This window comes from Engystomops pustulosus, chromosome 3 (assembly GCF_040894005.1).
Source record: "Engystomops pustulosus chromosome 3, aEngPut4.maternal, whole genome shotgun sequence".
Lineage (NCBI taxonomy): Eukaryota > Metazoa > Chordata > Amphibia > Anura > Leptodactylidae > Engystomops > Engystomops pustulosus.
Window position 1 is genome coordinate 76,346,619 of NC_092413.1, and position 26,666 is coordinate 76,373,284.

The 26,666-nt window shown below is 39.9% G+C and overlaps 1 protein-coding gene across 1 annotated transcript in view; it reads right to left on the reverse strand.

Moving 5' to 3' along the window:
- FMN2 (formin 2) overlaps positions 1-26,666 on the reverse strand; it is a 280,120-nt gene that overhangs the window by 181,981 nt on the left and 71,473 nt on the right. Inside the window, exons 5-6 of the mRNA XM_072141131.1 lie at positions 11,979-13,675; positions 8,865-9,009 (exon numbers count right to left, since the gene is read on the reverse strand). Coding sequence (XP_071997232.1) covers positions 8,865-9,009; positions 11,979-13,675 — 1,842 coding nt within the window. The remainder of the gene's footprint in view (positions 1-8,864; positions 9,010-11,978; positions 13,676-26,666) is intronic.

Below are 26,666 nucleotides of genomic sequence, written 5' to 3' on the forward strand. Positions count from 1 at the left end.
GCCAAATGAATATGCGGATATGCTGTTTGCAGAACAGAATACTTTATGTGACTTACAAGATCTATCTAGATTGAATACTGATACTGCTCCTCTAACTCCAGGTATTTTAATGACTCCCAACCCCCACTTCTATCCCATCAAGTCTAGAGCTTCTGTTCTGGAGGATTTTCACGCTCTGATTGAAGGAGAGACCTACATGAGCAGAACCTAAAGACTGATACAATTCCATCTAGGAATTTAACGAAGAAACAAATTGTTGCCTTGTATGACATAAAGAGAAATCCTAATATTGTAGTCCGTAGTGCGGATAACGGGATAATTTTAGATGCTAAATTATATGAGAAGATTGCATATACCGTATATTCCGGCGTATAAGACGACCTGGTGTATAAGACGACCCCCCTACTTTCCTGTTTAAAATATAGAGTTTAAGATATATTCGCCGTATAAGACTACCCCTTTTCCAACGCATACAAAACACCGGTAAAAATTTTTAAAAAAACTGATTTGAATTTAACATGGTCCTTTTTTAAATTTAAATTCTTATGACGTGCAGGTATATAGCAGGAAAACTGTTGCTCATAAACATAAGGCATACAACAACAACATTACCATCGTCCATTTTACTGTAAATGTTACCATACTGTACCTTAAATTTTTATTTTATTAAATATTCCAGGCCATGTACTCAGAAGCGGGAAAAAAATTCCAAATGCAATGAAAATGGTGAAAAAACGCATTTGCGCCATTTTCTTGTGGGCTTGGATATTACGTCTTTCACTGAGCGCCCCAAATGACATGTCTACTTTATTCTTTGGGTTGGTACAATTACGTGGATACCAAATTTATAAAGGTTTTATAATGTTTTCATACATTTACAAAAATGAAAACCTCCTGTACAAAAATTATTTTTTTGATTTTGCCAACTTCTGGCGCTAATAACTTTTTTATACTTTGATGTACGGAGCTGTGGGTGGTGTCATTTTTTGTGAAATTTGATAATATTTTCAATGATATCATTTTTAGGACTGTGCGACCTTTTGATCACTTTTTATAGATTTTTTTATATTTTTCAAAATGGCAAAAAAGTGCCATTTTCGACTTTGGGCGCTATTTTCAGTTACGGGGTTAAACGCATTGAAAAACCGTTAACATATTTTGATAGATCGGGCATTTTCGGACGCGTCGATACCTAATGTGTTTATGATTTTTACTGTTTATTTATGTCAGTTCTAGGGAAAGGGGGGTGATTTGAAATTTTAGGTTTTTTTATTATTATTATTTTTTTTTTTACTTTTTTTTATTTTTATTTATACTATTTTTCAGACTCCCTCGGGTACTTTAACCCTAGGTTGTCTGATCGATCCTACCATATACTGCCATACTACAGCATGGCAGTATATGGGGATTTTCCTCATTCATTACAATGTGCTATCAGCACATTGTAATGAAGGGGTTAAAACGAAATAGTCTCGGGTCTTTGGAAGACCCGAGGCTACCATGGAGACGGATCGCCGCCCCCGATGACGTCACGGGGGGCGGCGATCCCAGGTAAGATGGGGGCGCCCATGCGCCGCTATCTCTTTGAGGCTGCTGGCAGCTTTGCCGGCAGCCCACGCTGTGAAAACACCCGCGATCGGTGCTAGCAATATGCAGCAAAGACTTACCGGCTATGGAGAGGGCTCAGCCCGTGAGCCCTCTCCATGCACCGGGACCCGACCGCCGACGTGAATACACGGTAGGCGGTCGGGATTACCGGCGTATAAGACGACCCCAGAGAAGACAGAAGATTTTTCTGTCTTCAAAAGTCGTCTTATACGCCGGAATATACGGTACATCTTTTTCAGAGCATCTTCTGAGATTGTTGGAGAAGAGTAAAGCTCTAGGAGTTTTTAAGAAGCTAATTTTTTGTTTAATAAAAACCCCATCACACCTATCTTTCACGGACTGCCAAAAATCCACAAACCCGTTTTCCCACCTCCCCTAAGACCCATTATTGCGGGCATTGGCTCCCTGCACTAGGGGCTGAGTAACTGGGTGGATTTGCACCTTCAGCCCCTTGTTCAGAGAGCCCCTGGATATCTAAGAGATACAACATCTACACTTCAGGCAATACGCAATATTGTGTGGGATGAGGGATGCAGGTGTGTGACTTGTGATGTCACAGCTTTATACTCCTGCATCCCCCATCACCTGGCTATGGAAGCACTCAAACACCAACTATGCAAATAAAGTAGGTATGATAATAATTTGAAAGAATTTCTTTTGTCAGCTGTATTCCACTTGTTTCAGATTAACTACTTTTGCTTCAATGGTGATTTTTTCCTACAAACAGAAGGAGCCCTGATGGGGGTCAAAATTTAGTCCATCAATAGCTAATCTACACTCACCGGCCACTTTATTAGGTACATCATTTAGTAACGGGTTGGACCCCCTTTTGCCTTCAGAACTGCCTCAATTCAACAAGGCGCTGGAAGCATTCTTCAGAGATTTTGGTCCATATTTGCATGATGGCATCACACAGTTGCCGCAGATTTGTCAGCTGCACATCCATGATGCGAATCGCCCTTTCCACCACATCCCAAAGATGCTCTATTGGATTGAGATCTGGTGACTGTGGAGGCCATTTGATTACAGTGAACTCATTGTCATGTTCAAGAAAAAAGTCTGAGATGATTCCAGCTTTATGACATGGCGCATTATCCTGCTGAAAGTAGCCATCAGATGTTGGGTACATTGTGGTCATAAAGGGATGGACATGGTCAGCAACAATACTCTAGGCTGTGGCGTTGCAACGATGCTCAATTGGTACCAAGGGGCCCAAAGAGTGCCAAGAAAATATTCCCCACACTATGACACTACCACCACCAGCCTGAACCTTTGATACAAGGCATGGATCTATGCTTTCATGTTGTTGATGCCAAATTCTGACCCTACCATCCGAATGTCGCAGCAGAAATCGAGACTCATCAGACCAGGCAACGTTTTTCCAATCTTCTACTGTCCAATTTCGATGAGCTTGTGCAAATTGTAGCCTCAGTTTCCTGTTCTTAGCTGAAAGGAGTGGCACCCGGTGTGGTCTTCTGCTGCTGTAGCCCATCTGCTTCAAAGTTCGACGTACTGTGCGTTCAGAGATGCTCTTCTGCCTACCTTGGTTGTAACATGTGGCGATTTGAGTCACTGTTGCCTTTCTATCAGCTCGTACCAGTCTGCCCATTCTCCTCTGACCTCTGGCATCAACAAGGCATTTCCGCCCACAGGACTGCCGCTACTGGATGTTTTTTCTTTTTCGGACCATTCTCTGTAAACCCTAGAGATGGTTGTGCGTGAAAATCCCAGTAGATCAGCAGTTTCTGAAATACTCATGTGATTGGCTGATTAGAAATTAAGTGTTAACGAGCAGTTGGACAGGTGTACCTAATAAAGTGGCCGGTGAGTCTATATATGTCCTGGTGGGAGGAGGGTGTCATCTATGACTCTGCCAACCCTTTTAATAGGTGATATACTATGGTATGGCAGATTCATGCATGACATCCTCATTATTTGGAAGGGACCAGAGGACAGAATAAGTTCATTCAGGCAATATATTAATAATAATTCCTGTAATCTGGTGTGCACGGGAGATGCGGCATAAGGATAAGATATCTTTTTTGGAACTGCTTCTCACAGGAGATCCTAAATGCAGATCAATCCTCACAGAGACATACAGTAAACACAAGCAGTCAATTCAATTTTACAGGCTGATAGCTGTCATCCGAACCACACGATAAAAGCAATCCCACTAGGTCAGATGCACAGACTAAAAAGAAACTGTACTGAAGACAAGGTTTTTCAAATTAGCCCTAAATTAGTCTAGAGCGTACAAGCGATGGCATATTGAGGAAGCCAAAAAATTCATAGACACTGTTCCCAGAAGCACTTTACTAGAGTCTGAACAGGGTTCAATAAGAAAAAAAAGGAAAGAATCACCTTTTCAACAAATTTCAATAGCAACTATGGGCAAGTAGTATATATTAATATATAGTAGTATGTATTAATATAGTAAAAAAGTATTTGCCAATGCTGAATAGTGACATAAAATTACGAACGATCTTAAAGGAGGGAGTGCAATTTGTAGCCAGACGAGGTAGAACCATTGGAAGCATAGTGTCCCCTAGTCTTTACAAAGAACAAAAAAATTTGGCTCTCACAGAAGGGCTTTTTTCCTTGTCACGGGTGTAGGTGCAATATGTGCGCATATGCCAAAAAATGTAACACTGTGAAAAGTAATGACACATCCGTTGATATTGAAACTTTTATCAGTTGCAATTCAGACTATGCGATTTATGTCATTGAATGCACAGCATGCTGCATAAAATAAGTGGGAGGCACAAAAAGAAAAATAAAGGACAGAATAAGTGAACATATAGGGGATGTGTCCAAGAAAAGTAAGGGAATATCAGGGGCGACAAAGCATTTTGTAGAAAAACACAACAGAACAACACATTTTTTTTTTAAATCTTTGGTGTGGAGAGGGTTAATCGACCAGAAAGAGGTGGTGACTGGCTAAAAGCATTAAGAAAAAGAGAGGCTTATTGGATTATGAATTTAAACACTAGGATCCACTCAGGTATGAATTTTAGGGAAGACTTTATGATGATTTTCTGATGAAATGTATAAAATGTATTGTAATGACAATTGTATCCACTGGTATCTGTAATTGCATCTGCTGTGTAAAGAGGAAATGACGTCCAGTACCCGCCCATGTCGGTCCTCGTTTCTTTTAAATATGGTTGTGCATTGAGCAAAATGTTACCATGATTAAGGTGACTGTTCTCCTGAAACGCGTTGGTTTTTGCTATGGACTTTTTAATCTAAATGAAATAAAGATGAATGGATTTTCACTACTGATGCTGAGCTATTCCTTGCATTTGAATTTTCAATTATTGGCGAGTGTTGCTCTTATTCACCCCAGAGATGCCCATTGTGACGAATATTGCTGCTATTGGCTGTTCCAGATCGATCAGCCAATAGCGGCGAACATGAACAGAGGGGGGCAGCGAAACCCCTCTGGAACGTAAGGCAAAATTGGTGGCTGTCAGACATGGTGATAGGTATTACTGATTTCATAAGAAAAATCCCTGCTACTGGCTGGTCTGCATTGATGAGCGAATAGCATTGATCATGAATTGGGGGGGGGGGACAATTTAGACAAATAAGGGCTTATTTTTTGCGAGACAAGATGCACTGTAAAAAAAACCTTCATTTTAGTGGGTCTTTAGCTTATTGATGAGATTTTATTAACTCTTTACGTGTGGATGAAAATAAAATCATCAATTCTTGTTTCTGATTTTTAGTATTTTGGGGGGGGGGCCTTCACTGTAGCATAAAAATAATATATTATCTTTATTCTATGGCTCACTACAATTATGGTGATACTTCATTTATGTCGTTTTATTTATATTTGTCCAATTTTATTAAAGAAAAACTAGAAAAGAAAAAATTGCATTTGTTTTAGTATCGCCAATTTTACAGCACCATAACTTGTATTTTTTGGCTGACGGAGCTGGTTGTGGGCTTATTTTTTGTGTAACAAGATGATCTCTTCAGTGGTACCATTTTGGTGCTTGTAACATTTTTGGATGACTTTTTAGAACATTTTGTGTAAAGCAATTTGATTAAAAAAATGTACATTTATGGCAAGATTTTGTGCCTTTTTTTTACCGCGTACACCAAGCGGGTCCAGTTATGATTAAGATTTATTGTACAGATTGTTATGGGCATGTGATTTTGTGTTTTTTGTACTTTATTACTTGTGTATAGCGAATTGTGGTATTTCTTTTATTTCACTTTCTTTTATTACGGTACTTTTCGGACTATGAGACGCTTCTTACTATAGGACGCACCCCAGATTTAGGCTTCCAAAAAAAGGAAAAATATATTTTACACCAATTAAAATATCCCTGTTGGTCGCACTAAAGCACAGCACACACATACATACATTTACACACTCAACTCTGCATAATCCATCCACATACACATTCAACTCTGCATCATCCATCCACATACACACTCAACTTTGCATCATCCATCCACATACCCACTCAACTCTGCATCATCCATCCACATACACACTCAACCCTGCATCATCCAGCCACATACACACTCAGCTCATCTATACACACTCAGCTCACCTATACACACTCAACCTTGCATCACCTATACACACTCAACTCTGCATCACCTATAAACACTCACACAGAACCACACACACATATATATACACACACATACTTCCCCCATTTCCCTTCTTCTTACCCTGTCCCAGGGCAGCATGGCAGTATGAGACCTGTGGTGATGTAAGAAGCATGTGATCAGTCACATGATTCGGACATCACCGCAGGTCCTGGACTTGTACGACATCGGGGAGAGGTGAGAGTAGTACGGAGGCTCCTCTCTGGGAGATCGGGTGCAGCTCTGCATCAGGGCATTACCCGATCTCCATTACAGCTGTCAGGAGGGTTTGGCAGTGCTGGATCCTCCTGACCTCCAGTCTATAAGACGCAGCCACTTTTTAGCAAGATTTTTTCTTGCTAAAAAGTGCGTCTTATAGTCCAGAAAATACAGTATTTACTTTTGTTAAAAAACCCTTTATTTATTGTTTTTACTTTTTTTTTTTTACTGGCATAGAAGCTTAAACAAGTGATCTTCTGATCACTTATTCAAGCTCAGATACAACTTACATAGTGCTATACAGATGTCCCCCCACATTAACCTAATAAAACAAATGACATTGGTCTCAAATGTTTGCGCTCCATTTGTGCTGCTCAAATTTTTGTTTGTGCTGCTTTTGTTTTAAAGATATTAACAAAATTGTAAAGCAGCTGTTCCAGAACCTCAGGCTACAACTCGCCACCACTAGGGCGGTGGTGCTGGCCTGCAATTTCAACTGCGTCATAGAGGAAGAGTGGCGCTAGCTGGACGCCACGTCCAAACTGCTGGTGGCGATAGTGACAGAAGCATCCCTGAGGGACGCCGTCGGGGCCGGCTCTGAGAATTAAACCTGGGGCAGCCCCGAGGGTGCTTCCCTTTCTTAGATTGACTTTGGCGATCAGGCAATGCGGGTCCTCCATGGTCCCCTGCTTTCTCTCCGACCACAGGGCCGTGCAGGGAGTCGTCAGCGGCTTCGACAGCGATCTCTAGTCCCGGAAGCCCGCGGACGACGATGCCGCTGAGAGGTTTCTGTCAGGTATCACTAACACCCTTGATCCTGCAGGTGCCGAGGCGACGGATGCCCCTCTGATGGTGGCCGAGCTGCTCCGGGCAGTGATGGTCTCCCAGCCGAGCTCAACGGTATGTTGGGGGACTGTGTATTTGTGAATAAAGGTTCTTTCAATCAAATAAGTGTGAATTTTTTGTATATCGTGTTGTTGTCAGTGCTGCAACATCGTATATGCTGTATGTATGTGCAAATATATGTAACTTTGACTTATGCTCTTTCAATAAAGTTGTTAATGTTAAGTGTGAATCTTAGTTTATTATCGATTGTGTTGTGGTCTGTGCTGCAACACAGTATAGGCTGTATGTATGTGCAATTGTATGTAACTTTGACTCTTTCAATAAAGTTCTTTACAGTTGGAAGTCTGTTCTTTTTAGAATAGATATATTGGTTTAACTTAATCAAATAGCATCTTATTAGGCTTCTTATAAGTCACACTTTGTGTAAAGGGGGCTGCCTTTCAAAGTAGCTAAAAGTGGCATTGTTTTCCATTTCCCACCTTAGAATACATATTTGAATAAGATGCAGGGGTACAGTGCTGACAGCTTTCACACTTGGTGTGAAGGGGGCTGCCTTTCAAAGTAGAAAAAGGAGACATTGTTTCCATTTCCCACCTTGGAAAACATTTTTGCATAAGGTGCAGGAGTACAGTGCTCTGTGCTGTCAGCTTTCTTGCCCTGCACTAGATATATGTACAAGCAGTTGCCAATTCTGTGTTCTGATTGGCTGGGCTGTTTATTCATGTGAATGCCCTCAGTGCTCTGCCCTTAGCTGATGTCACGACCACGAAGTCACGCCCACTTCAGGAAAAGCTGAGAGTATGATGATGATTTTTCTGGAGCTGAACACTATACAAAGACAGGATCTTCAAGATATTGCTGGATTATGCAGTAGATGCTAATAAACCTGTCTGCTCCTTGCAAGTATTGCTGTATAATTCTCTATAATCAGTAAGAATATGCCTTCACTATAGCAGTCTGATGTAGTTCTTCAAAATACCCTTATAAGGGTATTCCACCTTTCCCTAATAATAGGAGCCTCTTCTGTGCACTTGACAAGGGCAATTGCAGGTTTTCCAGAAGTCCTGTGTATAATAGCATCTGGACATGTAACCCTGCTCTTATACTGCAGAGTCACATGTCAATCCCAGCCAATCCCAGGCATGCCTACAGAGGGGACATATCTGTGAATGCTTAGGGGTTGGAAATTACTTCATTGGCTGCTTTGGGGACATTATAAGGAATTTTATTGTTAATGACTAACAACTGCCACATTAAAGTTATGCATTTTCTGCTTCACCTTTCGTAAACAGTAAATCAATATTTATCAGTATTTATCAATATTAATAGATAAAAATTATAGATGTCCTTTGCATCAGTTACACATACTAGCAAACATAAGGCTGTCCAAGAAGTAGCCAAATTCCAAGAGCAATTAGGACCAAGGTTAGATATGGTTTCAAAAAAGATAATCAGAAAATACTAAAATGCACACATATTTTTTTAATTAAGTATGCTTGTTATGCATATGATAAGAATACAATGTTCAATACGAAAATACACTCATGATAAATGTATCTTATAAAAAACATAGTCTATATACTTACTTGTTTGGACTTTGTCTTGGTTATAGTGTCAGAAATAGGCTTTTTTTTCTCTTTAACCGCAGTTTTTGAAAAGAGGCTTTCAAGCTCTTCAATATCTACTTTGGGCTCACTAACTACTTCCCAAACAAGAGGACTGTCGAAATTTCTACAATGAAAGATAACATTTTTGTTAGGATATCACAGTATTGCAAATATAAGGTGAGTAATATACTACAAGGTCAATAACTGATACCTTATTTACCCCCTGTAGAACTGCATCTCCTATGTGCATGTAGCCTACAAAGTTCTACTTTAACTTGTCATCATTTTTTTTACACAGTTTTAATTCATCCACCTCTCTGTCTTAATTTTTAGCACCTTCAGGTATGATAATATATATTTTTTATAGCATTCCCTTTTATATGAAATCTCAACCATTCATCTATACAAAATCTCAGCAAAAGTCATGCAAAAATGAGACTGTTATCTCAGTCGGGCTGAGAAGATGGAGGAAGTGTCATTTTAGTTACCTATATTTTGGGTTCTACAGCAGTTACAACTATGGTACTGCTATTAGATTGTTAAATCAGCGCCACAACTGACCATGATTTGTGCCGGTTTTGTATCATAGCAGAATATAAATTAATGGATCTCTGTTGCAATACCACAAACCACCCATGGTGAGGAGGGGAGCTGTGTTTGGTATAAATCAGCCACGGGACAACCTGTCTAAGTACAGAACTTTCTCTTTCAATTTGCATCAGATTTGTAGTTCTAAAGGCTACAGAACTGGAGATATGGGCAGGAAAATTCAAAGTTACGAATACAAGTTGCGATCCAATTCCCATCTTCTTTAACTTCCTGCTTCTTTACCTTCCTGTATGTCGAGTTCAGAGCTGCAAACCTGATGCTGTTTGAAAGAAAAAAATGATCATTTTAAGCCATTAATCAAGCTGCTTAGGAACCCAATATATAGATATCTAAGGTGGTGCTCCCCCTCCATACTCTCATACTGACTCATTTTGACTGAGATATGTAGGGAGAGAGACTGAAGGGGTGGTATAATTTTAGATGCCCATATATTAGGCTTTATAGTGCCATGGTTCTGGTATCAAAGTAAAGAAAAGAATCACGTTTCAAATCTTTTCAAACCTGTGTTTTTGAGCTACAGAGAGTTAATGACATAGGGGCAATTGTACCTTGTTGTGACTCAGGCTTTTCTTTTTTTTTTGCGACTTTTTTTGCACCTAAGACAATCTCCCTTAAAAGTTCACCAGTTTCAGCAGTATTCCCTGAGCTTTCCCCTGATTCCTTATGTTAAAGTTGCGTCTCTTAGGCTGCATTCACACTACAGTATGGGGGACGTATATACGGTCGACATATATGCGGCCGATATACGTCCCCCATACACTTCTATGGGCTCGCGTAGCCTGGGAAAAGATAGGACATGTCCTATCTTTTCCCATATTACGGCGTCGCGGCCATACATCGCTATGGAGAGGGGCGGGGGTGAGCTGCGCTCACCTCCTCCTCCTCTCCCCGCGCTGCCGTGTGCCCGCCGTGCTACGGTGCGGCAGGCACATGGCAGTGTGCATGTAGCCTTAGTAAAAAGTCACCAAAAATTCTTAAATCCATACCTGTCAGGGAAATATGTTTGCAACTTTTGTTCAAAATTCATAAAATCACCGAAGACCTAGATTTATTAAAAAGGCAAATCTCCCACGACATATCTGACAAGCAGAAAAGAGGAAATAGAAAAGCCAGAAGCATAAAGCCAAAACAGAGGTACATGGAATTCGATCTTTGTATGTAGCTTGTATGACCAATAATTTCAATCCCCTAGTGATGTTTACACAATAGAGATCATTTTTAACCCCTCACTTTACAATTTTACTCAGTTTTATTGCTGTTTTAGGCTATATATTACAATATGCGATTTTCAGATTGTAATAGATGGTGTGCAAAATCCCCATATACTGTCATAATGTAGTATGACAGTATATCGTAGGATCAATATACCTAGAGAGTCTTAAAAATAGTAAAAAATACAAATAATAAAAAGTAAAAAAAATTATATTAAAAAAACCATAAAAATTCAAATCACCCCCCCCCCTTTCCCTAGAAGTCATATAATTAAACAGTAAAATTCATAACACATTAAGTATCCCCGTGTCCAAAAATGCCCGATCTATCAAAATATAATAACGGTTTTTCACTTCGTTTAACGCCCGAGGTAGAAAATGCCATTTTTTTTGCCATTTTGAAAAGTATATAAAATTTCAAAAAAAGTGATCAAAAGGACCTACAGTCCTAAAAATATAAGCATTGAAATCGTCATCAAAATTCGCAAAAAAATGACACCACCCAAAGCTCTGTACACCAAAGTATGAAAACGTTATTAGCGCCAGAATACGGTAAAATAAAGAATTTATTTTTGTACAGGTTTTAATTTTTGTAAATATATGAAAACAAATTTGTTATCCCCGTGATCGTAATGACCCAATGAATGAAGTAGAGCTGTCATTAGGGGCGCACATTGAAAACCGTAAAATCCAAGCCCACAAGAAATGGCGCGTGTTTTTTCATTATTTTCACTGCATTCATTAATTTTGTCCCGCTTCCCAGTACACAGCATGGAATAATAAATACCACCACTATGAAATGCCAAAAAAAGTTATAGATTTTTGAAGGTGCGGAGTGGAAAATAAAGACACAAAAACAAAAAACGGCCTGATCCTTAATTGGTTAATGCTACTGCTCCAACCTCTGAACCTGATTCGTCTATGGTAAACGGATGATACTATGAAATAGCATTATAAGCATTAAAAAAAGTATATCAAGAAGAAGCTGTTGGAATGACTATAACTTTATTATCACAAAGTTATATATAGATGTATATATGTGCTTACAATGTTATAGTGGAAGTTTATTGGAGACTTCACAGTTTTACAGTAGTTGGGCATAAGGACATTCAGTGTTTTATTTTTTGTTGATAAGTGTAGAATATATTTTAAAGCAATTTACATTGCATTGACTTGCATAGTAATTATTATCTTCTAATAATGTATATACTGGGAATTACTGATAGAATATTTTGAAACTGAGAGCATTGTATGCATTCATTTGGAGTATTACCTTTTCCCGTGCAATTCAATTCTTGTCCAGTAAAGTGGCTTCATAGGCTTTGTAGGTTCAATTGGAGCTCTCCTGATTTCTTTGTCTTGGCTTAATCCCATTGTAAATAATCCAGCAGGCAGAGGAGGTGGCAGATGTGTTTGACCAAAGCAAGGTAAATACATTGAACCAGAAGAATTACTTGATGCTGCTGGTGTCGGTAAAACAGAAAATGGTGGTGGTGGTGGAGGTGGTGGAGGTGGAATTGAGTTGTTATGTGGCAATGAAACAGACTGAATTCTTGCGGAACCTGGTAGTGGAGGAGGAGGAGGGGGTGGAGGTGGAGGAGGAGGGGGTGGAGGTGGAGGAGGTGGAACCTGCATTGTACCCGGTAAAGGTGGTGCTGGCGGAGGGGGAGGAGGAACTACTCTGTTGGAAGGCAGAGGAGGAAAACCTGGTAATGATGGCAGTGGAGGTGGTGGAGGTGGAAATGTGGAAGTATTTGAAAGTAAAGGTGGAGGAGAAACTGTAGGAATGGCTGAAAACAGAGAAAGTGAAGCTGGGGGAGGTGGAGGTGGAGGTGGAGGTGGAGGCATACCAATATCAGCTTGTAGTGGGGTAGAAGGTAATGATAGAGGAAAAGCTTCAATTGTAAGAGAAGGTGGAGGTGGTAACAGTGGATTTTCAGTCATACAGTTAACTGCATGTTGCGGAGGGTTTATTGGTGTAACAGTGTCCAAATAGGGTGATAGCACCGGTGGAAAATTAGAAAATGATTTAAAATATGGTAATGGTGGAGGTGGGGGAATTGATTTATGAGGCAATGGTTGTGGTAGGGGAACTGAGGAATTAAATTGTAGTTGAGGTGTGTTATGAATTCCATTGGTGGGTTGTAGTTGAGGTGAGTCATAAATTATATTGGTGGGTTGTAAAGGGGCAACAGGGCATGAAACAAAAGTTGTTATCCCAGGCATGTTTGAAGATGTTTTTTCATTAGGTTGAATTTGATGTATTGTGCTTCTACAACATGATGGCACAGTGACTGTGGCATTACATTGAAGTTCATTTCTATGATCCTGAATGATTTGATTTGAGTGCGATGGGGAAATTTGTGGGTTCTTAATGTCCATACAAGTATGAGATACAATAGTAGGTAATGCAGCACACAGTGGTGCATCAGTAGTACAACAATTAGAGGAAGATAAAACCTTATCTTCAGGAGAATAATTTTCAATATATTCTGTACAGTTGAATGTGGTGCTAGAGGAGATTAAACATTCGCCTTTCATGGAAGTGATATCTTTGTCTGATACAGAATTTAAATATGCTGAAGCATTAACTGAATCAGACTGTACAGAATTTGACTTGTGTTGCAAAAATATAGAACAATCAGCATGTTGTGAAAAAAGCCGCTTTCCAGATGAATTCTGAAATGTTTCTGAAGAGAACAAAGGCACTTCTTGTTGTGCATACTCTGCTACTGGTGATGTTTGCACAGATTTCCCCTGTGCATTATTCTTCTGTGACATGTGTTGCATACAGTCCTTTGCTTCAAAACATTCATTAGAAGAGAAGCTTTGATTTTGTATTTCCTTATTCACTGAAACACTGGGTTGAATGTATTGCCTCTCATGTTCTGCAAGTTTGGCCTTCAAATCTTGTATTGTTTGTTCAAGTTGCTGTATTATATTTTTGTGATCTTCATTCATATCTTTTTCCTGCATAAAAGTAAATAGATTCATTTAAAATGTATAAGAAAACAAATTTAAAAAAGATTTAAATTATGAAAACCAGAGAAAAATAAACTTAAAATACAAATGTAAATAATTATTTAAAGGTAATCTGTCACCAGCAGATTTAAACCATTAAGCGAACTGCACCGTTGGGTATTGAATGAAATACACTTGTCACCCGAGTTCCTCCAGACTCACAAGCGCGACGCCCGCGCTTCTCCTGTTACTGGTCCTCCGCCGATGCGCGTGCCACCCGTCTCTTAGAGTGTGTGCGCCGGCTTCAGAAAATTTAAAGGGCCAGCGCATTGTTAAGTGGAGCTGGCCATTTCCCAGAATTCTATATAAACTAGTCTCTCCCTGAACACCCTGCCGGATCTTTGTGCCTAGTGCCCTAGAGAAAGCTTTGTTCCTATGCCCTACACTGTTATTGTGATTTCCTGTTGTGACCATGGTTCCGTTATTGACTTCGATCCTGTGCTGCATGTCCTGACCTTCTGCTACTTCCCCGACTCTGATTCTGTACTTCTCTACTTAGCTGCCAATGCGGACAAAGTCAGCGGTGGTCCAGTGGATCCTCTACCCCCGGTGACTGACAACACTTTTTAGCATTCTCTTTTTATTACAATGTTTCATGCTTACAGCATGTACTATTAGCGGTATCAATAGAAGATTGGAGTCCTTATATACTTACATCATATATACTTAAACCATTGCTCAAGCGTTTTGTCTATTTGTAATTAGCATGTCTTAATGCACATGAACAATGCCCATAATGCAAGTAATTTTCTGCTTCTGTACCTGTACCATGTGATCATGCCAAGCCAATTATGGTTTTTTAATATACTTCACCGGTGACATATAAGATTAAGCACAATCAAGGCAAGAAGAAGCGCAGTTTATTGTGAAATGACCATTGCCATAATGAGAAGCAACCAGATTTAGTCATTTTTCCTGTATGATTCCTTATCCATGTATGGAAGAAAGGACTTTATTTTTTTAGCCAATGGTGTGTGCTGCTTTTTATTTTACATAATATGCACATGACATTGGATTCTTATAGGCTGAGCACCACAGTTTTAACCCCTTAACAACTTGGCCATTTTGAAACAGCCCATTTTTAATTCTGAAATATGTCACTATGGTCACTATGGTTATAACGTTGGAAATCTTTTTTTAACATTGATTATGAGATTGTTTGGGAAAAATTTGGAAAAATTCTTGTTTTTCAAAATTCTATATATTCTACTTTACACCAAAATAACATGATAACTAACATATACAGAATATCTGCTTAAATGTTTACATGTTTTTTTATCTGTCTTCTCATTTTTATAGGATGTTATGAGGCTAAGAGCTTTAGGTGCGATTTTTCACATTTTCATAAAAAACTCAAAATCATACTTTTGATTGGCCTGCCTAGCTTTCAAGTCCCTTTGAGAGGCCTAAATAATAGCAAGACCCAATAAATTATTTTAGAAACTACACCCCTAAACGTATGTTACATAGTTTATACGGTTGAAAAAAAGAAATGTCCATCAAGTTCAACCTAGGAAGGGATGGGATGAGCAAGGGATTTAGGAGAAACAATTCTATATAACATAGCTGCCAATATTTTTTAGTCCTTGTTTTCTCAAGACAGAGACAGTCTTTTGTTTTCATTTAACGTGGAACAACTTTACACAATATGTTTTGTATGGACTATTCATATATTTATATAAATTAACCCCTTAAGGACGCAGCCATTTTACAGCTTAAGGCTCATTCCCATTTTTTGGATTCTGACCTGCTTCTCTTTATATGGTTATAACTTTTGAACACTTTTACTTATCAAAGCGATTCTGAGATTGTTTTTTCCCCACATGTTGTACTTCATTTTAGTGGTAAATTTTGGCTGATAAGTTTTGCGTTTATTTAAAAAAAAAAAGATAAAAATGATGAATTTTTAGAAAAATTTGCCATTTTTGAAATTCAAAATCACCGCGTTTTCAGGCAGATCGATTTACCACCTAAATAACTTGCCGAATAACATTTCCCATTTGTCTACTTTACATTTTCATAATTTTTGAAATGTTTGGATAATTTATTTTGACGTTACGCGGCTTACAAATCGAATAGTGATTTTCCGTATTTTCAGAATTGACTATTTTGGGGATAAATACTGTTTGAAATTAAATTTTACATATTTAGCATCAAAAACCCCCTATATAACCCACCCATTTTCAAATCTGCACCCCACAAACTATCAGAAACAGCATTTACAAAGATTGTTAACCCCTTGAGATCTTCATAGTAATTGAATCAAAATGGCGGTGAAATTTAGAATGGTCAAATTTTGTCGGTTATACGTTCATTTAGCCCTAAAATTTACACATTTCCAAAAGATAAAAAGAGAAAACCCACCATAAAATTTGTTCTACAATTTCTCCTGAGTGCAGCGACCCCCCACATGTAGACATTACTTGTGTTATGGGGGCACAGCGAGGCGCAGAAGCGAAGGAGCACCCTGCAACTGCCAGGATTTTAGTTTTCTCGTTGCCCCCTTTTGAAGGCTATAAAATTTTCGCTTTTCCGTTATTTGGGCCATGTGACGGCATTTTTTTTGCGCGATGAGATGCTTTTTCCAGTGTTACCATATTGTTGAAAATTTAGGAACTTTTTTTGAGGTCATGAGTAGAAAAGCATCAATTCTGTACTGGATTTTTTACTTTTTTTTTTTCGTGTTCACCGTATATCCTAATAATCCTGTTAACTTTATTCTATGGGTCGATACGATTACGGGGATACCAGACATGAATATTTTTTCTTATGCTAAATTTGCCAAATAAAACCCTATTGTGGGGAAAAATCTATCATTTTTGCATCGCCGTCTTCCAAGTGGCATAACATTGTTACGTTTTTGGCTACAGAGCTGGTTGATGGCTTGTTTTTTGTGGGACATGTTGTTCTGGATCATTCTGGAGTACATATGTTTTGTTGATCACTTTTTATTGCATTTTTAGTGGGATATAATAGGTAAAAATCATAATTTTTGGCGGGTTTTTAATGTTTTTTTTTACGGCGTTCATCATATGGGTTCAATAGTTATTTAGTTTTATTCTATGGATTGTTACGGATGCGGTGATACTATAAATGTGGGGTTTGTGTTATGATTTAGACTTTTTTGAGCGTTATATGTCTCTTTATATGTTTTGGGGCTTATGGGCATTTTTAGTGATTTATAAAGTTATTTTTTATAGAACAACATTTTTTTTTACATTTTTTACTTGATCCACCATGGGATATGAACAAGCAATCATCTGATTGCTTGTTCATGATAATACTCTGCAATACTGATGTACTGCAGGGTATTAGCAGTGCCAGCCCATGCAGATGCATAGGCTGACACTTTGCCTTTAAGATGACGTCACAGACACCACCTTAAAGGCACTGCCAGAGCAGCGATCGCCCCCCCCCAAAACGGCGCGGGGGGGGGGGGGCAGATCGTGGGGTAAAAACCCGCAGAAGGCATGTTAAATGCCGCTGTCGCATTGACCGCGGCATTTAACGGTTTGAAATCCAGTTGAAATCCCATTTAACGGGTTGATTACCGTTGAAATCCCACGGCTAACGATGCTGTTTCGGCTGCTATGCAGCGCTGAACCGGCATCGTCTCTGCGCAGTAGCTGTACTGCGCTGAGCGCTATTCGCGGGACTCAGCGCAGTACAGCTACGGCGCAGAGCGCTAAGGAGTTAATAATGTCCCCTCTTAGTTGTCTCTTTTTCAGACAAAATAAATCTAGTTGTTTTAATCTTTCCTCATAACAGAGACCCTCCATACCGCTTATTTTTGTAGCTCCTTGTTGTAATTTCTCCAACTCCAGGGCATCAAGGGCCAAGAACTGGACAGCTGTTGCAGATGAGGCTGAACCAATGCCTTGTACAGTGGTAATATTTTATCCCTATCCCAAGAGGCCATACCACTTTTGATACATGACAAGATCTTGCTGACCTTAGAGGCAGCCTATTGTCATTGCATGCTGTTATTTAATTTATGCTCTACTAGCACGTCCTGGTCCTTTTCAATGAGAGACTCTCCTATATTTACTCACACAAGGACATATGTTGCATGTGGATTATTAACCCACAGGTGCATAACCTTACATTTATCCACATTGAGCCTCATTTGCCAAATGAATAGCCAAACACTCAGTTTGCCCAAGTCACCCTTCAGCCTATGAACATCCTCCATAGACTGTATTATACTACACAGCTTGCTGTCATCTACAAAAATAGACACAGTGCTATTAATTCCTACCTCTAGATCATTAATAAATAAATAAAATAAAAGTGAGCCGAGCACAGAACCCTGGGGCAGGTGCAATTTTGAAATAAAATTTTTTTTTTAAATGTATATACTCGTGTATAAGCGAAGTTTTTCAGCACAAAAATGTGCTGAAAAACCTCGCCTCTGCTTATACACGAGTCAATGATAAAAAAAAATTAATACTCACCCTCCGGTGTCCCCGATATTCGTCGCGGCTCCCTGCGGCTCCCGATCACTGTCGCGGCCCCCGCGGCTCCCCGTGTCTTCTCTTCTGTCTTCTCTAGCCGGCAGAGTCGCGTCCATGTGTCCACTGTGATGCAACGCTGTTGCCGCGGATGACGTCATCAGCGGCGACAGCGCTGCATCACAGTGTGCAACGGCCGGCGCGATTTCCCGGCCAGAGAAGAGTGAAGATTGAAGAAGCCGCCGGGAGCCGTGATGGGGATCGGAAGCCGTCGGGAGCCGCGCCGAACATCGGGGACAACGGAGGGTGAGTATTAAGTTTATTTCTTTATCTGTATACTACTAGGGGCTGCTGTATACTACTGAGGGCAGACTGTATACTGATGGGGGCAGGCTGTATACTACTGGGGGCAGGCTGTATACTACTGGGGACAAGCTGTATACTACTGGGGGCAGGCTGTATACTACTGGGGGCAGGCTGTATACTACTGGGGGCAAGCTGTATACTACTGGGGGCAGGCTGTATGCTACATGGGACTGCTGTATGTTACGTGGGGCTGGCTGTATACTACATGGGGGCTGGCTGGCTGTATACTACACCCTCGGCTTATACTCGAGGCAATAGGTTTTCCCAGTTTTCGTTGGTAAAATTAGGGGTCTCGGCTTATACTCGGGTCGGCTTATACTATACAAGGTATAAGGTATTTTAATACTTAGTATTTTAATACTTTCGTTAGTAAAATTAGGGGTCTCGGCTTATACTCGGGTCGGCTTATACTATATAAGGTGTTTAATACCCAATTTCTTCCAAGTATGGCAATACCATATGTGGTTGCAAACTGCTGTATGGGCACACGCCATGGCATTGAAGGGAAGGAGCTTCGTTCAGATCAGATTTGCATTGTCAATTTTTAAAGGTTATATAATCTTTAAAGATTAGATGCACTTTACAACTACTTCATTTTATTTGGTCTTTAGCTTATTTATGAGATTTTATTAACTCTTTAATGTATGGAGGAAAAGGAAATCATCAATTCTGGTTTCAGATTTTTTGCTGAGCTGTCATATCATGCAACTCAGTGTAATGGCAGCACCAAGGGATGATGGGAAGGTATTAACCCATTAGGTCCTGCAGTACTGCTGGATCTATCTAACACAGGGGCAGAGGGGCCACTGCTAAGAGGTAACCTTCGAGTATTCATCTATTTTAGCTGCTCTTGCTGGGCTGGGCCTGTGCTGGCAGTTTCTGCCTCCTCTTCCTGTCCCGCTGAGGTGTGTGATGGGGTGGGGGAAGGGCAGTGCAGGACACAGCAGTCCCGATGTCTGTGATAACAGGGTGACTGCTCCAACGCCCTAGCTGACCTGTCCACACTGTGAAACAGGGCTGGCTCTGCTACATCAAAGACAGGACACAGCCTGCAGCCTCTCACAGCGTGGCAGAGGAGAAGGGCAGCCTGATTGGCTGTGACAGTGTGTGAAGATGGAGAATCCAGCAGGTCAGCAGGCGGAGGAATCCTCAGTGTACAAGTAGCTGCCCGAGATGAATCCTCTGCGCATGTTCGGCCAGCAGAGGAAAACAAGAGGACGGTTAGAGTAACCAGCAGGGGGAGCCATAAATAAGTTTAAAGACAATTGCAAAGTAATGAAGTATAATTTTTAATGAATACTTATGGCAAAAGTAACTATTTAAATGCAGTAAATTTTATTAAATAAATATAACTATGGTGACATAACCCCTTTAACAACTATTTTACCCATGGTAAACACAGATTCCATCATCAAGAAACGGCCACGGGCACTAAAGTTGCACCATTTTACGCTAATTTATTCATGCAGATGTTTGAAAACATCTTTATTACACCTGAGAAAATACATCTAGGGAAACTTAAACTATATAAAAGGTACATAGATGACCTGTTCATAATATGGCAGGGCGACATCACGTCTCTCCAGGAATTCTGGAGACCTGAATTCAGGAATTCTGAATTATCTTTCCTACAAACCACAGAACACAATACACACAATTCCTAGATCTGATAATAAGTCATAATGGGAATGAATTCACCACTAAAACATTTTTTAAAAACGTAAAAAAATGTCAATAGTTATCTTGATTACAGAAGCAGCCACCACAAGAAGTGGCTATGTAACATTCCTTACAGCCAGTTCAGGCGCCTAAGAAGGAATTGTTTCAATACCTAAACATTCAAGGAACAGTGTTGCATTCTAAAACAGCGGTTTATAGAGAAAAAGTACCCAAAAGGAGTCATCACAGATGCTGTTAAGAGGGCCAGCTCACTAACCCAAAGAGAAAGCCTTCTTCCCAAAAACAAAGAACAAACAGAACCACCACATCAACTAAATTTCATCACTACGTTTAGCAAAGACAGTAGAAAGATTTTAGATATTCTTAAAAGACACTGGAACATCATCAATCAAAAACCTTTTAGCCCCCAGTATTCCAAAACAATATAAACTACAAAGAGGACCAACCATCAAACAAAAAGGTAGTTTCAAGTGTGATAAGCCAATATGTTTATGTTGCAAAATAATAAAGGTATTGGACATATTCACATCAAATAACACCAAAGAAACATTTAATTTGAAACACAGTTTAAACTGCAGCAGCCAATACATAATATATTTGATTGAATGCCAATGCGGCCTACAGTATGTAGGAAGAACCACTCAGGCCCTCCACTGCAGGGTCAATCAGCATCGATACAATATTTAGCACAAAATTCTAAAGCATGGTCTCTCAAGACATTGTGCACTGAAGCATAAAGGAGAAGGAAATATCTCCATTATCCCCATCAATCATATTAATCAGGAGGTCAATGATAGGTTTGGAGCCTTAAAAAAGAGGGAAATCTATTGGATATATAGACTAAAAACCCTCAAACCACCATCTCCTCATCATCTACTCACCAAATAGCACACCAACTCGATCATCACATGTGTCCATATTCACAATATTTTCTACCCACCACGTTGTCCGTAACATAATACACCTCCATTGGTCGAACGATGGATTACACCTGCTTTTACATTCCAACAGTATCTGTTACCCCATATATTACAAGTCTCAGGGGTCCTGCACTTTCGATCCCTTTTCTCTTACGTAATTCAGCATGCGAACGTATAGAGGAACTATACACAGGTCTCAGTCATCCCGCTGCTCTGTTTAGCCTATCCTTGCTTCGCCTTTGACCTATTTTTGACCCACAGAGGCTTCTGTTACCCAACACACAAACAGACAGTTATATGGGATAATGTTTAGGCAATCGACAGCTCTGCTTCCTCTTTTTGCCTTTACACTTTTATTGAACGGTATATACTATTAACTGAATATTTATTGTAACCATATGAAATGATGCTTCACGTATTTATATACTTTTATATGTTATGCAAATGTATTTTCCTGTATTCCCCATTTTTAATCTATATTTCTGACAAGTAATTTCCCTACCCCTTTATTCCTGGCACAATTTTTTTTTCTTTATTATTCCAGCGTCACTAGCACTTAAAGGGTTTTTTTTTTTCCTTTCTTTATTATTCCATTTAGTGCCAGGGGTTTGAGTTATACTGTTCTGCTTTTTTTTTCTCATAGTAGTTTATATTCTCCGTTAAGGGTGGTGTCTGGCCTACACATTACCTTGCACAAGGAGTTTTACTTAGGTTCTCCTTGTACACCTCAAAGAGCCTGAGGCAACCGGTTGTTTTGTACCTTACAGGGTTGTTGTTTTTACCCCTAAACAGGGGGAAGAAAGTTAGATCCTTCCCTCTGGGTAATAATACTTAGGTAGTATTGTAGTAAGTATATAACTTTTCTTGCATTTCCAATAAGATATCCAAATTACCTAAGGCCCCACTACTTATGGAGTGTGACTTATTTTCTCAGAAACCATGGATAGGATGACAATTGGAGACACCTGTACGAGCAGATCCCAGTGCGAACACGCTACTGCCTTCTGCAAGTTGATCTAACTGTTTGCCCTCTACGATTTATGGCGGATTTGTAAACCCAGGGACAAGATGCTTACATTTTACTTTACAGCTCATGGCACCCATACACATCCAGATGCTGAGAATATTACAGGAGGCAAAGATAGGAACTATCTCATGGTCATATGAGGGCACTTTATAAAGATCATGGAGCTAGGACTAAAAAAGACAGGTTGCACCAAGAACAGGAAGAGATCAAATTGGCTACTACCCTAGCCTGCAGTATCCGACAGATGCTGGCACTGTCAAATCTCCAGATGAACAATGTTAAACATCTGGTGGGAGAGTACTGCTCTCAAACCTTTCTTGGACAGAGTGTTCACTACATATGAAAAGGTTACAGGCCGCTCATTAGAGATCTCAACTCAGATAGGCCTTCTGTCAATCCTCCCAGGCACACTAGGGTCACAGAAAAAGGGCTTATTGAGATTTTTTCTTACGGCTGCTCACATGGTCATCCCCCACCATTGGAGATCCCCCGCTCCTCCCCCTTTTCTTGAATGGATCCATGAATTCTCCAATATATGCCGCGTGGAGGAACTTATAGAGTTGGTCTTTATGTATGGGTCTTGTATGTCACCACCACGCTGCAGTGAAATCACGGCACGTGGGGGTTTCCCATTCACATTCACTGTTATTGGGTCCTGCGTGTCCCACTGCTGTTATGATGTATACTGTCATTGTTGATAAAATTGTTATCCATTGCTTTTTGAACTGTATGCATACACTCTTCAACTGAATAAACTGTATTGAATTTTTAAAAAAATGGCTACTAACCCCACCACAACTACATTGAGGCAACTGGTGGAACTCATGAAGCAACTCTGGGAACTCCAGCTTAAGCATGTGGAAAAGACTTTTTCTAGGTAATGTTTCTATCAGAGGGGCAATAAGTCCCACACATTACAAGCAAGGCAGCTTTGGGAGAAGTGGGTCAACCAGTCCCCACATACAATTAAGGACCGTAACGGTGCTCTAATACATGACCCAAAGGTCATAGCTAACCAATTCCATGATTATTTTTACCAACTATACTCTCTTGATCTCCAAAGCAGGCAGAAATACAACTGAATTATAGGCCAATCACTCCCCTCAACACTGATCTCAAGATTTTTATGAAAATATTGGCAAATAGATTGATCCAATGGATTCCGCTTTTGATCCACAAGAAGGGTTCATCCCATGCCGACAGGGTGAAGATAACACTAGGAGAACAATTGATCTTATAGATGCACTAAACAAAATGGATCAGCAGGCCCTTGTCCTAAGTTTAGACGTTGAAAAGACCTTTGATAGGCTTAATTGGGCTTTTATGTTTCAAGTCTTACAATACGTGGAGATACAAGGGCCATTTATACAACAATAGGTAGACTCTAAAGCAACCATTAAGCTTCCCCAGACTTCTTCTCCCCCAATCCAGATAAAAACTGTGATGAAACAGGGATGCACCCCATCCCCACTCCTCTTTGTTCTTTGCCTTTGCATTGATCCCCTTGCAGCCATTATTCGAAAAGACGTAGCTATACGAGGAATCTTTATAGGAAACAGAGAATTTAAGCTCTCGTTGTTTGCAGATGATGTACTCCTTACCCTGATATCCCCTTCAAATCAGATTGAAACAATTTGGTATACTGTCGGGCTATAAGGTCAATGCATCCAAAACTGAGATGTTACCGGTTAACAAACCGGACAATTTGGTAGCACTTTTACAAACTAATTGTAACTTTGCCTGAAAAAGGCAAATACCAGGCAATTAAATACCTGGGAGTGATCCTTACCCACTGTTCTATCTGCTAAATGTCACTGACCAGCAGATGACGAAAGGTGCTACAAAGATGAGTTTACACATTTTAACTGCGGTCCAATGTTTCATAGCACAATACTGGAAAAACCAGCCCCCCCCCCTATGCAATCCCATTTGTTGGACAGAATTAGGGAAGTATGTAGCATGGAAACCATTACAGCCTCCATGAACAATCAAATAGAACTATTTGATAAGTTTTGGAAATATGTGATGCCTATTGGGTGTTGGCGACACTTCAGTCCTTACTGGTAGGGCTACCCCCTGTCATATATCTTCTTCCCTTCCCCAACCTTTCCTTGTTTGTCAGTCTTATAACGTAAATACAAATAGAAAAAATACCAAAACGCATCAAATATTTGTAAGAGACATTTCTAGCATGATATAGTAAAACTTCCATCCAGGTCTTAGTAATATAGGATGAGCTTGCAGCATATCCTGCATGCCGGCATATAAATTGTAGAGTAGTTCAACAGTGTAAAAAACAGGATTCTGGACAGCGCTTCTCAGTTGCAGAGATCATTTATTTGAAAAACAGTACAAGGTGGACAACGTGTTTTGGGGTGAACTGCTCCCTTCTTCAGGTCCATAAAATGGAGACAGTGGGGCAAATTTACTTACCTGGTCCAATCGGGATCCCTGATTCGGACGGTCCTAAGAGGATGAAGTTTGGCGCGATTCATGAAGATAGTGCACCCGAGTTCCTGCAACCGTCGTTTCCCCGTCGAAGGTCCGCCGGAGTTTATCTTCTTCCCGGTGCTTGTAAGTGTGTGTCTTGCGACACAATTCTAAATGTTAAATCTTGTATGTTGTCTAAGTCCGATGGCCACACCCCCTCCGATTTCTGTCATGTGCAAGCTGGCGCCGATGCGCCAAAATCCAATCGCTTGCGCCACAAAGCTGGGGCAATTCGGTGCAAAACTGAAATCGTCAGGAAACCCACCGAAAATGCACTCCACGGACCCTTAGTAAATGAGCTCTAGTGTTCTAACAAAAAAATGAATAAATGGATATAGACGTTAGGCTTGTACACGTAGTCATAAGAATTGCATAAAATTCATCAACATATAAAAAAATTAATTCATCGGCATATAATAAAAGAATACAAAAAATTCATAAATATCTGAAAAAAATCATGAATGTACATAAATATATAATAATTGAAATGTAAAAGTTTTAGAACACAGCATTTCATATCTCAGTAGAATTTCATATCAATGTAAAGACTTTTCAGTACATGTAACATATGTGAGTAGATATCTGCTGGTCGGCATATCCATATCACAGTCTTATGTTATAGATGTGTAGAAACGTGCTGTATATAGTAACAGCACTAATTGTGTTGAGAGTATATGGAGCAATTAATTGAAATAACGATGATTATTTGCTATTGTTGAATTGATCAACATATCGGTATGTATGACCAGTTATAAAACTTGTGAAAAATAATATGTTATCTGCATTGTGTACATCACTACGATTACATTGATAAAGTTATCTATATATTTATATATAGTTGGTCAAGGGCTTTTCTTTTGCTAGATGAGTTGTTCTTTTACAGTGGTATTGATCAAAGGGATTTGATTAAAAATATGACAGTTTTGCCATATTTTTCAGTAATTTTTTGCAGCATTTTCTGAACGGATCCAAAAATGTTACCAATTTATTGTATAGATTGTTATAGATGTGTGTGAATTTTGTGATTTTGTTTTTTTGTACTTTATTAAATGTACTTAATTAAATAAAAGTTAAGCGGAGCATTTGGTGGCGCCATAAGATACACACCTATGTGAATGCTCACTGACCTCCTCTATGTAGAGTTCCCTCTCTTATATACATTTAAGATCAATTTAAGATCTATTCCCCCGACATCATATTTTAAAAAGTCCTTTTCGTACAGACCCGTGTGTCTATTCAGTTTTATAGTTCATTATAAATAAAAGTTCTTTTTACACCTTTTGTTTGCAGAAATGCAAAATTTGTGAATTGATATTAGTGACTATAGGTCCAGACCATACAAGTAGACTTAGGTTTATCTAACCCCCTCCCTTTGCTACAGATAGGATTAGCCCATGCAAGGGCCTGTGCAGACAGCAAGGACATAATGAATGTTTTTCCTGAACGCTCGTTTGGAAACCTCGCCCCATGTAACTCTAAATTGATCAGGCCTTGATAAAGGAAGCCACGAGAACCCTTAGGCTCACCAATATAGCGCGGGGATAGCGGAAGCACCATGCCAGCGGATGACAACCCAGGATCCACGGTCGCAGGGCCTTGTGGTGTAGGAGTGGGTGCCATACTTGCAGGTGCGGTTGGAGAGACAGCCTCCAGACGGGCACAGATAGAGTGCCTGCATTGCATTAATACATTCTGACATTCCGTTTAGACGCGGTGAAGGAGGGGGCAGGGTCCAATAAATACCTTCTGGAGGACCAGGATTAGTTGCTCAGATCCCATGAACAATTCTCTTACATCACAAGAATGTAAAGAAGGAAGAAAGCAGAGAGCCGGGGGCGCTCGATGTGTGGGTTATCTCAAGGAGGTGAGGTGGTGTATACACAAAAATGTAAACACTCACCTTCTGATGTTGTGCTGATGGCACAACACATGTAATCGTATAAGGGGTGGAAAGAGATGTAGCCTCCGGGAGATGGTCTCGGTACAGATATTGATCGGGATGCAAG